The sequence below is a fragment of the Dermacentor silvarum genome, chromosome 5 (assembly GCF_013339745.2).
Source record: "Dermacentor silvarum isolate Dsil-2018 chromosome 5, BIME_Dsil_1.4, whole genome shotgun sequence".
In the NCBI taxonomy this organism is placed as follows: domain Eukaryota; kingdom Metazoa; phylum Arthropoda; class Arachnida; order Ixodida; family Ixodidae; genus Dermacentor; species Dermacentor silvarum.
This window is the reverse complement of record NC_051158.1, coordinates 164,921,093-164,936,980: the sequence shown is the minus strand read 5'-3', so window position 1 is coordinate 164,936,980 and position 15,888 is coordinate 164,921,093. Positions and strand designations below refer to the sequence as shown.

The following is a 15,888-nucleotide window of genomic DNA, read 5'->3' as shown; positions in this document are numbered from 1 at the left end:
TGAAGCTCTGTCTCACCAGCTCTGATCGCCTTCACTGGTTCCGGCCCTCGTCGATCTTAACGAGGCCCACTCTCCTGTCGAACCACTAGCTCAGATTTGCTCGGCATTCCCTAAAGCTGTGCCACAGTGTCCAGAGTTTTGTTACTTTTAGCCGACATGCCCTCCTTGCAAAGAAAAATTGCGGACCCTGCGAGGCAGGTTGAGGCAGGTTCGCAAAGCAACTTTCGCAAATATTTGCGGACACTGCGAGAAAAATAGGACAAGACGAGACAAAACACAAGGGCGGCCTAACGACTATTATTTTGAAGACACATGTATACGATATGAAAATGTGCAAACATGCAAAATTGGTCAAATGTGCATTTCTGATAAAAAAAATGTGACGTTATGTTCGTGAAGTCAAACATTTTTATCAGCGTATGGCTAGAATAGAAACATTCTGAGAAATTGCTGCCAAGAATCTGGCTTGACATAGCTGTAGTTTTTTTCTAGTAAATATTTACCTGAATCTATAACCAGAATATAAGCTAGCTCCAAATGTGCAGATTAATACCGAACGCCATAGATGTTACAACATAACGATGAAGAAAAGTCTTTAGCACTATAACAATGCAAAAATTATCGCGAACAAACACGCACAAAACGCAGTCATCAGTCCTATCAACCAGAACGCAGTCACAATTTAAGGCAACCGCTGATGTCGCCAGGGCTGAAGAAACCAAAACGAAAGTAGTTGAGTAAGTCTTTGACAAATCTCAGTCTGCTGTAGTTTCCGAAGCCACACTTGTTGTCCCAGTCATCCACGTCCAGATCGAAGACAGCGATACCATAATGTAGCGTGGTGTAGTTGGCCTTCAATGAGCACAGCTGCATAGTTAAAAAAAGGTGAATTCACGCGCATTCACTCTAGCGGTAGTGTAATTACCTAACCAGCTCGCCAAAGGCAGTGTTAGTAGCCGTTTTGCAGGGCTTGGAGAACTGGTTAAGAAAACGTTTCACACTGCATTTTTGCATTTAATATACAAGTAGAAAAATGGATACCAAAATGGGCGCGCTAAAAAAAGCTCAAAATAGACATGTAATGTCATGTATACGAAGTAAAAAAAAAAACAAAACTGTTCACTGAGGTTATGTAACCTTATACAACGGAAGTAAGCAGTTTGGTGTTTTAAATTTTCACAAGGTGGCATTTTACAGCTCGATTACGGTGCTTTACAATTTACCCAATTTCTGTCAGCTACGTTTTCATGCAGGCCTATTACAATGTCGTACAAATGTGGTCACAAGTGTCTGAGGACGCTAATACAAGTCACCTAGTCGAAACGTTAGGTCAAAGTTGACGCTTCTCTTGTTCAACCGCACTCGAACGCTATCAAAACGAAGAATATGTATACAAGGTGTCCAAACTATCATGCACCAAGACAAAAATATGCAAATGCCCCGTAGCTAGACCGAACCAAGGTAATGTTGTTTGCCGTCGCTTGGAGTTACTCAGATTATTTGTTGCATTCCGCTTAATTACATAATTAGTATTATTTATCAACTTCTCAAGTATTATAATTATATAAAAAGTGTCAATTAGAAAATTGGTGCAAGTTGGAATCAGCTAGCGCAACACATGGGTAATTGGAGATCACAAGGCGAGGCCTTCGACCTGGAGTTGACATAAATATAGGCTGCTGCTGCTGATGATGAAAAAAGGCGAAAGCTTGCACTCGGCCGAGCAAGGCTTAAGACGCAGCGATGCTGGGACGCTTTGATGGCGTTTTTTTTTTTTTTTTACTGTAACAAGTACAAGCTTTTGCCTTTTCCCCTGGCGGCGTATTCCGGATCTGCTCGTCGCTGCCGTTGCCGCTCTCGTACAGCGGCAAGCGTCGCTTCTCGAATCGCTGCTTCTTCTTCGGGAGTACGTACTATCCTAGTACGTCCCATCGCTGCATCTGATCGAGCACCGGCTTACATAGCCGTTGCTCGCTGTCGGCGCATGCGCAGTGCACAGGCGGTAGGTTGCCCCAGGTGTTCTAGCAGCTGCGGCGTCGCTGGTTGCCATAGGCTACGGCGCGGCTGGCTTTCTGTGAAACACCATACTTCTTACGGCTAGATTAAACAGCTTCGCTGTTAAAACACCCGATACCGATTTCTCTTGCTCAATACGAGCTACACAATATCGCCTTCCTGGGTGGGAAAGAAGGCCGCGAATACACGCAATATTGCCGCGCGGCTGGCCACTTAAGGCAATTTGCGTGTATTCGCGGGATTCTTTCTCGCTCGCAAAAACACTTTCATGTAGCACGTATTGAACAGCAGAAAGCTGTGTCGGGTGTTTCTTATGTTGCTCTATAATTTACTAATTTACAATTTTCACCTAATTCTAATATTTTAGATGTTTCTAAATAATTAAAACTAATTATGTAATAGGCGGAATGCGAAAAATAATCTGAGTATCTCCAAGCGATGGCAAACAGCATTACCTTGGTTCTGTTCAGCTACGGGCCATTTGCATATTTTTAAATCTTGGTGCATGATAGTTGGAACACCCTGTATAGACAGACGACATCTAAACGGTTTTCATGCCTTTCAAGCTTTATTCTTGAGCTGCTATTATTCGGCATAAAACTTGCTCGTTTACCCATATCAACGTGTATGTCCCATTTCGCGATAGCTTACAGGTGCTGTTGTATAACTTGGTCGCTGCAGGTAAATAAATCTCTGACATGCCTTCTACTGGAAAGTAAAAAAAATAGAGAGCCGCTGTGCATATATACAATTAACATGGCTATAAACGGAAAGCAGCCTGACGTGTGATATGAGGGATGCATGTCATCCGCGAGAGCGTAGAGTTAAATGAAGCTTGGGCACCGGGCGCTGGTCAGATAACGTTGGAATCATTTCAGCTTAAGATCTGCTACAAAAAAAAAAGAACCCTGAAAAATGTCGAGAAAGTTTGAAATGGGAAAGCACGGAAGGCGCAAGGAGTGATGCCGGTCGTGACGCTGCTCAGAATTACCACTCTGCTATATTTTCGGATTTTTACTTCCGTTTATTCGGAGTTGAAAAAAAAAATTGCTTCCGTATAAGAATTCTTTTTTTTTGTTTTTGAGTTGCTTTAATAAAAAGTACCCAACCAAAGGCTACTGCCCCGTTTAAGCCTGAATTCCGTTTAGGACAATTTTCGTTTATCAAGCGCGTCCGCGACTAATTATGTCCATGGGCGCCACGTTTTACAAATTGGGCACTATGTCTGGTGACTCACGATTCTTTTTCAGTTATACGCTATATACCAGCTCAACTTCCACTACTGCTTTGGTAAAACTAAAATGTTATTAGTGCGCAGAGACCACAGCTCCAGTACCAATTTCATTAATAAACGCCTCAATTTAGTATTCAGCGAATGTGGACCTGACGTGGATCTGCAAATCGGAACCTTCCAATATTACACCGGCTTGCCGCTGTGAAGGTTCGTGGGCCCTGGAGCTCTGCCTACAGTAGGGGACGCAAGTGGGGAACGATACTGCCTTTATCTCTTTCACGTTCTGATTACATATGGCACTTGGACACACAAGAAAGAAAGAGATCCCATAGTACACTTAAGTACACAAAAGAGAAGGCTGCGGCACACTTTCGCTGTCCTAGCGTCCGTTTTCGCCTGAGAGCTAGCCGACTATGTCCACGCCTGGTCTCGCGGTGGGCTCACTAACGGTACGATACGTGGCGTCGGCACGATGAGCTATTCCGCGCCCTTGTACCGGAACGGAGAGGCACGACTACCACTATGGTAGCTCGAGGGGCGTGGAAGGCCCGTTGGCTAAAGAAGCCGCCGGCTTCTGCCGGCGCACTTGTGCGGGCAGTACTACTGGCGGCGACGCAAAACATAGCGCTACACGTTACCGCTAGGAGCTTTCAGAAGGGACCGTAGGCATTGGCGCCAGGGCGGATCGTCAAAGTCGAACGGCCAACCAGCGCTTGCATCGCGTGCCACGCCGTCGCGCACCATAACGCGCACTTCCCTCTCTTTGGACTCGGTTGTGTCGCGGTCACTCGTGGTAACTTGTCCTGTGCAATTGTCCCTACTCTCTTTACACCGCTGAGGTAAAAGCATTTCCCTCCCGAGAGTCGACATTATCGTAATTAAGAAGTGTCTGTGTGCACTTAATGCGCTGTGGCTAGCTTATACCGGTACAGGTAAACATGCATGAATGCATTGTATTTCGTGAACGAGTGCCGCATAAGTTATGAATAAGCAAGGTTTGCAGTTAAGCGGATAATTAAGAGCATGATACGCTGAACTTTATCATTTCAATTTAAGTTTTGATTAGACCTTCCTGTTCAACTTCCTCAGTGCGGCCCCCATAATGCTGTGCTTAAGATGTCCTCAGACAGTCCGCAACGAGGCCATGAAACTCCGGCAGCAAAGTTGCCTTGTGGAGAACTGCTGGCAGGTGTACGTCCAAATAACCAACAACACAAAACGATGGAAAGTAAGCCTGGTAATTCTGAGGTGTCTTATAAGAAAGCGCTAAGGCGAAGAGAACAGCTGAAGATTGAAAATTCCATTGCTTTCCTACGACACCGCTCAAGTCAGGGATAGCTCCGGGCCGGTGGTTCGCAGGTGAAAGCAGTTGTGAAAGTTGTTACGATAAAGAAAGAGTGAGAAGCGCAGCCTCCTAAAGGAAAATATCCCGGATCTGTAAAAAAAATTGTTGCAGTTTCACCCGAAAGGCGAAGCACCAATTGCGATAGCAAATTAGTAGAGAGCTATACGGAGTAAGGATAGTAGTTTATCAGCTGTATAAACTTGGACATGCAGCAGCACCAGCAACGCGCAGAACTGTTGTCGGCGCCAGTCGGCGTTTTGCCCGCGTTCGCACCGAAAGCGCGCGGCGTTTTTATATAAATACTTATTTGGTGCCGAAGCTAAACGTCGCCTTCCCTCCCTCCCTCCCGTCCCCCCACAGCTTTTCGCTCGACGGAAAAAGTTGTGTTTACTCTCTATATATGGAAAGGAGGAAAGGCACGCTTAATTCTGCAGCCCTTTAGGGAGCACGGCGCAGAACGCGCGTTTGCGCTCCGACGTGCGTTCGCTTCCCGTGAAAGCGCGCGTCCCTCGCACCCTTTCACTCGCACATACAGCGTCCGGAGCGCGGCGACGATTTCATCGCCGTTGACGTCATACGGAACCTCACGGCGATGGCGATGGCGACGGCGACGACGATGGCGACGCCAACGGCAGAAATCTGCTTTAGAGTGTCCATATAATTGCAATAAAACACACTTCGAAAACAAGTCGCAGTTTCTCCCGAGAAGCGAAGCATCGATTGCGATAGAAAATAGTGGACAGTTATACGAAGTAGAGATAGTAGTTTTATCGGCCGTATAAGCTTGTAAATATAGGCATACGAACTAAATTAACAAGCATGGTTTCACGCGTGCGCAAGCGAACATGAGCACATCACACCCGATGACCGAAGAAACTCGCTGTCAAAACGCGCCGCAGCAGTAACGAGCGAATTGACCTTCGTGCTGCCTGTCGCATCAAAAGGAACAAAGCCGCGAAAACACAGCGCACGGCGGACTGTGTCCCCGTCGCAGATGGATTTCAAGATACAGCGGCGGGGGCGGGCGTGCGCGGCCGCCGGGCCGCCCGGAGTAGAACGCCCCCCCCCCCCCCCCCCCTCTGTAGCCTCCCCTCGAAGCGTTGCGTGCGACGGAAGGCGGCGTGCTTCCTTCCCGCTTTCCCTTGCGTGCGCGAGATTGAGCCGCGATCGCCGGCTCACCCTGACACGCTTTCACTCGCACATACAGCATACAGCGCAGGGCAACGATTTTATCGCCCTCGGACTTTATACGGAACGTCACGGCGACGGCAGAAATGCGCCAGGAGCGTCCATATAATTGCTATCGCAATAAAATGTGGTTTGTCAATAGCACATCTAACAGTAACAGAGAAAACATACCTTGTAGCGCAGGGACTGCTTGTTGTCGTAGCTGAATGCAAAGGTAGGCTGCTTGTTGAATTTGGTGTAAAATGCTACATTGTACGTGGAGTCATACGTCTCCTCGTATTCAGCATCCTTGCAAAACTTTTATGCATTGGAGAAAAGCAAAAGACTACGTGTAAATCTACACATTGTGAATAAATCAAGCGGATGCTGTTGTTCAATACACGCAAAACCTACTTAGATTATTCGCAATATTCGTTGGGGGAAAGTAATGTCTTTCATGTGACATACGATTTTGCCGAGGCACCATTTCGTTGTATGACCACTTTGCAATCTGATATACCGGGTTTTCAGCGAACACTTACAAAAAATGTTAAAGGTTGCCTGTAGCAGGTAGCCCAATCATAGTTTATTAGATTGTCTACTCGAAGAGGCGGACATTACTTGCGTAAAAATTGAATTGCATAATCAATGCATTGTTAGAAATTAGCTATTTGAGTTTTAACTAATTATATTATGGCCTATATCGCCACTAAAAAATATAAAATCGTGGAGTTCGCAAGGTGGATGCAATTGGAACGAATCCTCAGGAATGACACCAGTTTCGAGATATTAATTCCGAAACATTGCGGAGAAATGCATTGAACTTCCAGTTACTTTCTTAATAAAGTATCGCTTTATGCACTAAAGCACGAAAGTTACTCGAACGCCAATGCATTTCTCCTCCAAGTTGGCGAAAAAAGTTGTCGCAGTTTCACCTGAAAGGCGAAACATCAATTGCGATAGCAAATTTGTCGAGACCTATACGGAGTAATGATAGTAGATTTATCAGGTATATAACCTTGGACATGCAGCAGCACCGGCAACACGCAGAACTGTTGTCGACGCCGTCGGCGTTTTGCCCGCGTTCGCACAAAATGCGTACGGCGTTGTTGACTGTTGCCGGAGCCTCTGATATAAATAGGCACTTGATGCCGCAGCTAAACGTCGCCTCCATTCCCTCCCCCTCCCGCCCCCCTCCCCGCCACGGCCTTTCGCGCGTCGGAAGAAGGCGCGTTTGTTCTACATATATGGTGATTGTAAAGGAGGAAAGAGACGCCTACTTCTGCAGCCCTAAGGGAGCACGGCGCAGAACGCGCGTTTTTTCTTCGCCGTGCGTTCACTCCCCGTGAAAGCGCGCGTCCCTCGCGCCCTTTCACTCGCACATACAGCGTTCGGCGCGCGGTGACGATTTCATCTCCACTGACGTCATACGGAACCTCACGGCAACGGCGACGGTGACGGCGACGACGACGGCGACGCCGACGGCAGAAATCTGCTTTGGAGTGTCCATATAATTGCTATCGCAATAATAATATCTCGGAACCGGTGTCATCCTGAGAATTTGTTCCATGTAGATCAGCCTTGCGACCTTCACGGCTAAAATTTTTCAATTGCAATATGTGCCTTAAGGTAATTAGTTCAAAACTTCTTCTTTCTAGGGTTTTTCGTGCCAAAACCAGTTCTGATTATGAGGCACGCCGTAGTGGAGGGCTCCGGATTAATTTTGACCACCTGGGGTTCTTTAACGTGCGCTACAACGCAAGCACACGGGTGTTTTTGCATTTAGCCTCCATCGAAAGGCGGCAGCCGCGGCCGGGATACGATCCCGCGATCTCGTGCTCAGCAGCACAATGCCTTAGCTGACTGAGCCACCCCGGCGGGTAGGTCAAAACTTACTTAGTGAATTTTTATTAAGTAGTCGATTATGCATTTCAATTTTTTGGGGCCAGTAATATCCGCCTCTTCTTGTAGACCAGCTCATCAGCGATAATTGTGCTATCTGCCACAGGCCACTCTTAAAAAATTTCGAAAGTCTCCGCTGAAACACCCTGTACATTATGTCCCACGTAAGTTTATTCAAATTTAAAAAAAAAAATATGCGAATCCCACGGAGCTGAACACAACCAGTGTAATGTTGTTCGCCGTTGCTTGGAGATACTCAGATGATTTTTTGCATTCCTCATAATTACATAATCAGTATTTATGAATCAACTCCTCAAATATTATAATTACATGAAAAGTTTCAATGAGAAACCTGTAGAGCAACACAAGAAACTCCCGATACAGCTTTATATTGCTGAATACATGCTACATAGGTGTTTTTCCAAGCATGAAAGAAGCCCTCGAATGCACGAAAAATTGCCGCATAACTGGCCGCTCGAGACATTTTGCGTGTACACGCGGGCTTCTTCCATGATCGGAAAAACACTTTTATGTAGCACGTAGGCAACAAATCGACGAAAGGCTGCGCGAACACATCATTAAGCTGTCGAAAAGCGCGTAAACAACTTCTCTAGTCGTGGGGAAAAATGTCGCAGTTTCACCAGAAAGGAGAAGCATCAATTGTGATAGCAAATAAGTATAGAGCTATACGGAGTAAGGATAGTAGTTTTATCAGCTGTATAAACTTGGACAAGCAGCAGCACCAACTAAGTGCAGAGCTGTTGTCGACGCCGTCGAAGTTTTGCCCGCGTTCGCACCGAACGCGCGTGGCGTTCGTGACTGTTGCCGGTGTCTTGGGGGTCGTGGTGGTGAAAACTTTTATTGAACACAGAGAGAGGGTGAAGCCTGTGAGCTCCATGAAAGTAGGTGTCGTCCTTAGTCCGGGACGTCATTGGTCGAAGCCGTCACTCGAGCCCGTTGGACCAGAGCTCGTTGTTCCTCTAGTCCGGAGCTGTTGAGCACGGTCGTTTCCCAGTCCTCTCGAGTTGGGTGGGGAATAGAGGATAGTTTGGGATTCTGTTGGCAGGCCCAGACCATGTGATACAGATCTGCCAAATCACCACAGTGCTGGTATTTCCTATTGATTTTGGGATCGAAATGTTTTACTATAGCTGGGCAGAGCAACGTATTAGTTTGGAGGCGCCGTAGGACGCGTTCTTCTGTTTTGGATAGGTGTTTCGCCGGAGGGGGTTACAGCCGGCGCTGCTTGCAGATGTAATCTCGCATTGCACTGAACCGCAGTAGGGGAGTAGGAAATTGAGGCTGTTTAGGGTAAACGGGAGGTTCGCGGGGAATAAGTGCGCGGGCTCCTGCGTCTGTAGCCTCATTACCTCGAAGGCCCTGATGGCCTGGAGTCCAGATTATTCGTTTAGCTGCGGGATCCCGATCCCTGATGCAGAGTCTCAGAATTGTGTTGGCTAGTGGAGAGATTTCCCCTGCAAAGTAGTTTTCACAAGCCCTTCGAGAGTCTGTGAGGATGTATTTGGATTGAGGGTGTGCAGCCGCCAAGGCGACAGCGACCTCCTCTGCTTGGTTTTGATTCGCGGCTCTAAATGAGAGTCCGTCCACCTGAGTTCCCTGATTTACAACCGCCGCCGTGTAATATCTCCTGGGTGATGGCCCAGCTACATCCACATAGTAAACCCCAGAACGAGAGCCAAGCTGTCTTTCTTGCGGATTGGCACGCGCCTGTCTTCTTCCTTCATGGGTTTCCTTCGTCATATTTCGAGGGAGTGGGGGCGCCCAGAGTTTGGTGCGCCTCAGCTCTGGGATGCGCTCTGTGTGTTGAGGTTCGCAGTCGTGTTTAATGCACAGGCGGTCCAGCAGGTGATGCCCCGGGGCGGTCTGCATCAGCCGTGTGTATCGATTTGAGAGGTGCGCCTCCCTGAGCTCCTGAATAGAGTTAAGGACTCCCAAGCCAGAGAGTTTATATTTGGAAGTGCTGATGGGCAGGTCTAAGGCGCGTTTGGTTACTTTCCTGAGAATTACATTAACCCTGTTCTCTTCGTGTTTAGTCATTCTTAAATACGGAATTGAGTAAAGAATCCTGCTGGTTACAAAGGCGTGGGCGAGCAGAAGCGCGTCCCTACCTCGTAACCCCCATCGTTTGTTTGAGACTCGGTGGATCAAACGTCCTACCTGTTCCCCTACTTTGCTTAACTTGTCCAACGTAGTTCCGTTTTTGATTCTGTTATGTATGAGAATGCCTAAGATTCGGATCTCCGAGACCACCCGAAAGGAGCCCCCCTGATATAGTCAAGTCCATGTTCGTCCTGTGTTTTAGGTCTGCTCGGATATGTAGGGGTTCGGATTTAGCTGGAGCAAGGACTGCAATCCGCATTGAGTCGCGTAGGCGTCTACGATGGAGGCGGCCTGCTGGAGACGGTCTTCCATTTCGCCTATACTGCCCTGATTTGCCCAAATTGTGATATCATCGGCGTATAGCGCATGATGTACCCCCTCCACCTGTGCCAAGACCCGCGGGAGCTTCATCATAGCTATGTTAAATAGCAACGGGGAGATGACCACCCTTTGCGGGGTCCCTCACGTACCCATTTTAAATGGTCCATGTTCCTCATCTTCTATGTGGAGAATCGCCAGCCTATCTGAGAGGAAGCCTCTGATATATTCAAAGGTTTAGACAGAAAGCTATGTTTCTGCGTCGATTATCGTCAACTGAACAAGATCACGAAGAAGGACGTATACCCCCCTCCCACGGATAGACGACGCATTGGTCGGCTCTGCAATGCTAAATACTTCTCGTCGATGTATCTCAAGACACGCTACTAGAAAATATAAGTCAACGAGAGAGATCGCGAAACGACCGCCTTCATTACGCCAGACGGCCTCTATGAGTTCAAGGTCATGCCATTCGGAGTGTGTTCGGTGCCTGCAATGTTCCAGCGCGTGATGGACACTGTGTTAGCAGGGTTGAAGGGGCAGACCTGTCTTGTCTGCTTAAATGACATCGTCGTCTTCGCTAGGAATTTCGACAATCACCTTAGGCGGCTTGGGACAGTACTGGAGGACTCAGGACTCACTGTGAAGACGGAAAGGGGTCGCTTACGACGAGCTTCTGTTCTTGGGCCACATCATCAGCAAATATTGAGTCCGCCCTAATCCGCGGAAGACATCTGCCATCGCAAACTTTCCACTGCCAACCGACAAGAAGGGAGTGTGCAGATGTCTTAGCTCTTGTGCCGCTTCGTGAAGAACTTTCCGTAAATCGCCGATCCTATAACTTCGCTCACAAAATAGATGTCAATTTCAATTGGCAAGCGCCGTAAGCAGAAGTCTTCGAAGAGCTTAAACCGCGCCTGCAGTAACCACCAGTGCTCTCCCACTTCGACAAAGACGCCGACACCGAAGTCCACACCGACGCAAGATGCCTAGGTCTCGGCGCCGTCCTAGTCCAAAGAAAAGATGTACTTGAAAGGGTCATTACTTACGCTAGCCGGTCGTTGTCGAAAACGGAAGCCAATTACTCTACTACGGAAAAAGAATGCCTTGCCCTCACTTGGGCTACCACGAAATTCCGCCGTTATCTATACGGCAGGCCCTTCAAAGTCGTAAGCGACCACCATGCCTTGTATTGGCTGGCAGATTTAAAGGACCCTTCAGGACTCCTCGCACGATGGAGTGTGAGACGCCAGGAATTTGACATCACCGTAGTCTACAAATCGAAATGGAAGCATTCTGATGCCGACTGCCTATCACGCGTCCGAATCGACCCGGGACCGCAAGACGGCGAGGATGACGACGCCTTCCTAGGAACAATAGGCGCAGAAGACTTCGCTGAACAGCATCCAGCAGACCCGGAGCTAAAGAGATTTGTCAAGTATTTGGAAGGCAACATCGACAACGTCGATGCTGCCTCCACAAGAAAAGTAGAAAGTTACCTATCAAGAAAGGGGTCAGGCAAGGGGACACAATCTCTTCAGTGCTATCCACTGCATGCTTAGAAGAAGTATTCAAGCTCTTAGACTGGGAAGGCTTAGGAGTGAGTATCAACGGCAAATATCTCAGCAGCCTTAGCTTGGCAGATGACATTGACCTATTCAGCAACAATGGGGGACGGATTACAACGAATGATTGAGGACCTTAACCGAGAAAGTGTAAGAGTGGGGTTGAAGGTTAATATGCAGAAGACAAAGATAATCTTCAATAGCCTGGCCAGGGAACAAGAATTCAGGATTGCCACTCAGAGTCTGTAAAGGAGTACGTTTATCTAGGCTATTACTCACAGGAGACCCTGATCATGAGAAGGAAATTTACAGAAGAATAAAATTGGGTTGGAGGGCATACAACAGGCATTTCCAAATCCTGACTGGGAGCTTACCACTGACGTTGAAAAGAAAAGTGTGCTATCATTGCATTCTACAAGTGTAAACATGGGGCAGAAACTTGGATGTTAACAAAGAGGCTCGAGAACAAATTAAGGACCGCAGAAAGAGCAATGGAACGAAATATGTTAGCCCTAACGTTAAGGGACTGGAATAGAGTGGTGTGGACTAAAGAGCAAAAGGGGATAGCCCATACTCTAGTTCACATTAAGAGGAACAAATGGAGCTGGGCAGGCCATGTAATGCGAACAATGGATAACCGGTGGACCAGTTACAGAATAGGTACCAAGAGAAGGGAAGCGCTATCGAGGACGGCAGAAAAGTAGGTGGGGTGATGATGCTAGGAAATTTGCAGGCGCAAGTTGGAATCAGCTAGCGCAAGACAGCAGTAATTGGAGATCGCATGGAGAGGCCTTCGTCCTGCAGTGGACATGAATATAGGCTGCTGCTGCTGATGATGATCGACGTTGTCCCTAGGGTATTTAGGCAAGGATTGTCTTCGTTTGTGCTGCAAAACTACGTCCTCGTAAGGAACGTCTCACCAGTCCGCGCCAACTACCTTCCTGTTGATCCCTCAGCACTGCGTCCAGAAGTACTGCATGCCCTACATGATGATCCGACCACTGGGCACTTCGGATTCTCCCGGACGCTGTCGAGTATACGGGGAACGTATTACTGGCCGCTTCTGACAGCCGACGTCGCCCGTTACGTCAAGACATTCCGATACTGTCCGCGACGCAAGACACCACCGACAAGGCCAGCGGGATTACTACAGCCGATCAAGCCTCCTTGCCGACGTTTTCAGCAGATTGGGATGAATTTGTTGGGACCCTTGCCGACGTCAACATCTGGAAATAAGTCGATCGTCGTGGCTACCAACTACCTTACCCGCTATGCCGAAACGAAAGCTCTGCCTAAAGGAAGTGCGGCCGAAGTTGCTAAATTCTTCGTCGAGAACACCCTGATGCGACATGGCGCCCCAGAAGTCCACATCACCAACAAAAGAACGGCTTTCACTGCTGAGCTTGCCCAAGCCAATTTGCAACACTGCCAGACGAGCCACAGAAGGACAACTGCCTACCACTTGCAAACAAATATGTAGCCTTACGGAGCGGCTGAACAAGACCCTCGCTGATATGCTTGCAATGTAAGTCGACGTCGAGCACAAGACGTGGGATGCCGTCTTGTCCTATGTAGCTTTCACTTACAGCGCGGCGGTGCAAGAAACAACGCAGATCCCGCCGTTCAAGCTGGTTTACGGCAGGAACCCCGACGACGACCCTCAATGCCATGCTGCCGCACGTCACCGTCGAAGAGAATCTCGACGTCACCGCCTATCTCCAGCTCGCCAAAAAGCTGGACAACTCGCCCGCCTGCGCATAAAGAACCAACAGAGGACCGACAGCCGACACTACAATATTCGACAACGCTACGTCAGGGACGACGCTACGTCAAGTACGAGCCCGGAATTTTTGCGACGCTATTTCGACCTTACAAGATCATCCGACGGATTGGCGGACTGGACTATAGGTGGTAACCAGACAGCATTTCCCAATCACAGCGCAGTCGCTCACGGGGTGAAATAGTCCATGTTGTGCGGCTCCTTTTACCAGTGCTAACTAACTCTGGGACTTTGTTTCTTTGTTTGTTTGTTATTAAGCTGAAAGCCTTAGATGTCTCATCAGTCAGTCGACATTGAGCGAAAACGCGTCGGTGACACGATAGGTACAAAAAGGCTACATACCCTCGACTTTTGGTGGGAGTCAAAACCACGACCATTGGAGGGAGTAGAAACCAAGAACTTTGGTTGGAGTCGAATCCGCAACATTTTGTGGGTGTCAATTCCTAGACCTTTGGTGGGAGTCTAACTCACCACCTTTGGCGGTAAATAAGACGAAAGCAATTAAGGCACTGGTAATTAAGGTGGAGTTAATTAAGGCACTCTAGCTCACGACCTTTGGTGGGAGTCTAACCCACACACCAAGCGAATTAAGAGGATGAGTAAGCGAATTAGGGGGGGATTACTAAGGGAAGTAGACTAAGCGAATTAAGAGGGACACGTCATGTGTCCCACTTTAATGCATCGGCACTTGGGCTTTTGCCTTGAAGTCGTCTTAGGGATAACATAAGAGACCTTGGGAATTTTTTTTCTTCACTGCATGTGCTTTAGTTTCTTGGGCTCATGTTTGTAGCATCGGGGCGAGCTTTTTTACGAAAGGGGCATGGACCTGTGTGATTATGTATCCTTTTCTAGGAGACTGCATTTCACCCACTAAAAGCTTAACGTTATCGCTCAGCGCAAGACGCGCCTGCATGATTTGAACTTACTCGAATGTTATTCATGGCTCTATCCGTGGTCTGTTGTCACCGAAGCTTGTGTATAATCTGATTGTATACGTGACGCGATTTGTGTAGTACTTTGTGTAAGACACACGGGCACCAGCGATTACTCTGGAACGTACTTTCGATGAATCATGTATAAAAGCCGACGCGCTTGACCGGCAGATCACAGCTTCGACGATCGTCGATTGTATTTCACCCTATCGTTAGAGTGTAGCCTATTTTGCTGGGCGCAGGTTCGCCCATTGAAGAGTTAGTTTGTCCATTCACAGATTTTCTACTGTGTTCTTGACCTCACTGCCACGTGACAATATAAATCGCTGACAAGACAGTGCCTTGTCATGCAAGAGCCATCACATAGTACTGCAAAGGCTTATATGGACAAGGCGTGCGTTCTGCCGCAATAAAAAAATGTATAGGGCAATAAATAATAAAATAAAGTAGCAGTTAGGCGCGAGCATTTAGTATCATGCTATCACAAGGGGATTCTTGACCACACTTTATGTGTATTTACGGCCGTCACGTACTAGCAGTGAAAGGCTCTTGGCCCTAGCTGTGATCTGTGCTCATTTAGGATAGTGTCAAATGCCTCGTAGGCAAAACGACGCAACGAGATTCTGAGACGCACGGGCGCTAACATTCGACGCTTCCCTGTGAAATGATGCCTTCATATTTCTTCTCTTTCCAATAAACATTTGTTGAAAGTTAGCCCCTGTGAAAGGACTGTCTGAGAGTGAAAACCTGTGCTAGCTAATCGTGGTTAAAATTTATGCCAACGAAGAAGATTCGGGGAAGTATAGAGAAGATGTCCTGTGTTGGCTCACTACTTGCTTCTTTCCAATAGCGCAAACCTTCAACTGTTTAAGCTACTTATGTTGCATTTACGGAAGCCAAGCACTTATGAACTTGCGTCAATGGCGTTTGAGGACAGCCACTAATAGATGTGCAAACGAAAAACATAAATGTGAACAAACCTCGGGTATTCCATGAGTTCTGTTGGCCAATGGAAGCAGCACACAAGCTTCGCCGACCTTAGAACCAACCATGCCTGACACAGTCGTCGAAAAGTATAGCCCCGCTGCCGTGATTGATACGGATGGTGTCGTATTCACGGGGGATCCTTGAATCAGTTCGGCGTAATGGTGAGCAGAACCCTGTAGCAGTGAAAAACACCCGATCAAGGTTTTCCGGACATCGGCTTCAAGTTCTCGTGGGTGCCGTTTCGTGTGACCTGACAACAGCAACGCTGTTTAAGCTAGCCGTAAAAAGTATGGTGTTTCACAGAAAGCCAGCCGCGCCGTAGCCATGGCAACCAGCGATGCCGCAGCTGCTAGAACACCTGGCGCTATCTACCGCCAGTGTACTGCGCATGCACTAACGCCTATGTAAACCGGTGCGCGGCGGCGCTCGATCAGATACAGCCATGTGACGTACAAAGATAGCACGTACGCCAGAAGAAGAAGCGGCGATGCGAGAAGCGAGGCTTGCCGCTGTACGAGAGC

The 15,888-nt window shown here is 47.9% G+C and overlaps 1 protein-coding gene across 1 annotated transcript; it reads right to left on the bottom strand.

The window, feature by feature from the left end:
- Positions 1 to 448: 448 nt before the first annotated feature.
- On the bottom strand, positions 449 to 15,617 carry LOC125945472 (uncharacterized). The gene is made up of 3 exons (XM_049667211.1): positions 15,361 to 15,617; positions 5,955 to 6,080; positions 449 to 867 (listed from the first exon to the last, which is right to left on the bottom strand). The coding sequence occupies exons 1-3, from the start codon at positions 15,430 to 15,432 to the stop codon at positions 676 to 678; spliced, it is 390 nt and encodes a 129-aa protein (XP_049523168.1). The 5' UTR covers positions 15,433 to 15,617; the 3' UTR covers positions 449 to 675.
- Between the last annotated feature and the right edge of the window lie 271 nt (positions 15,618 to 15,888).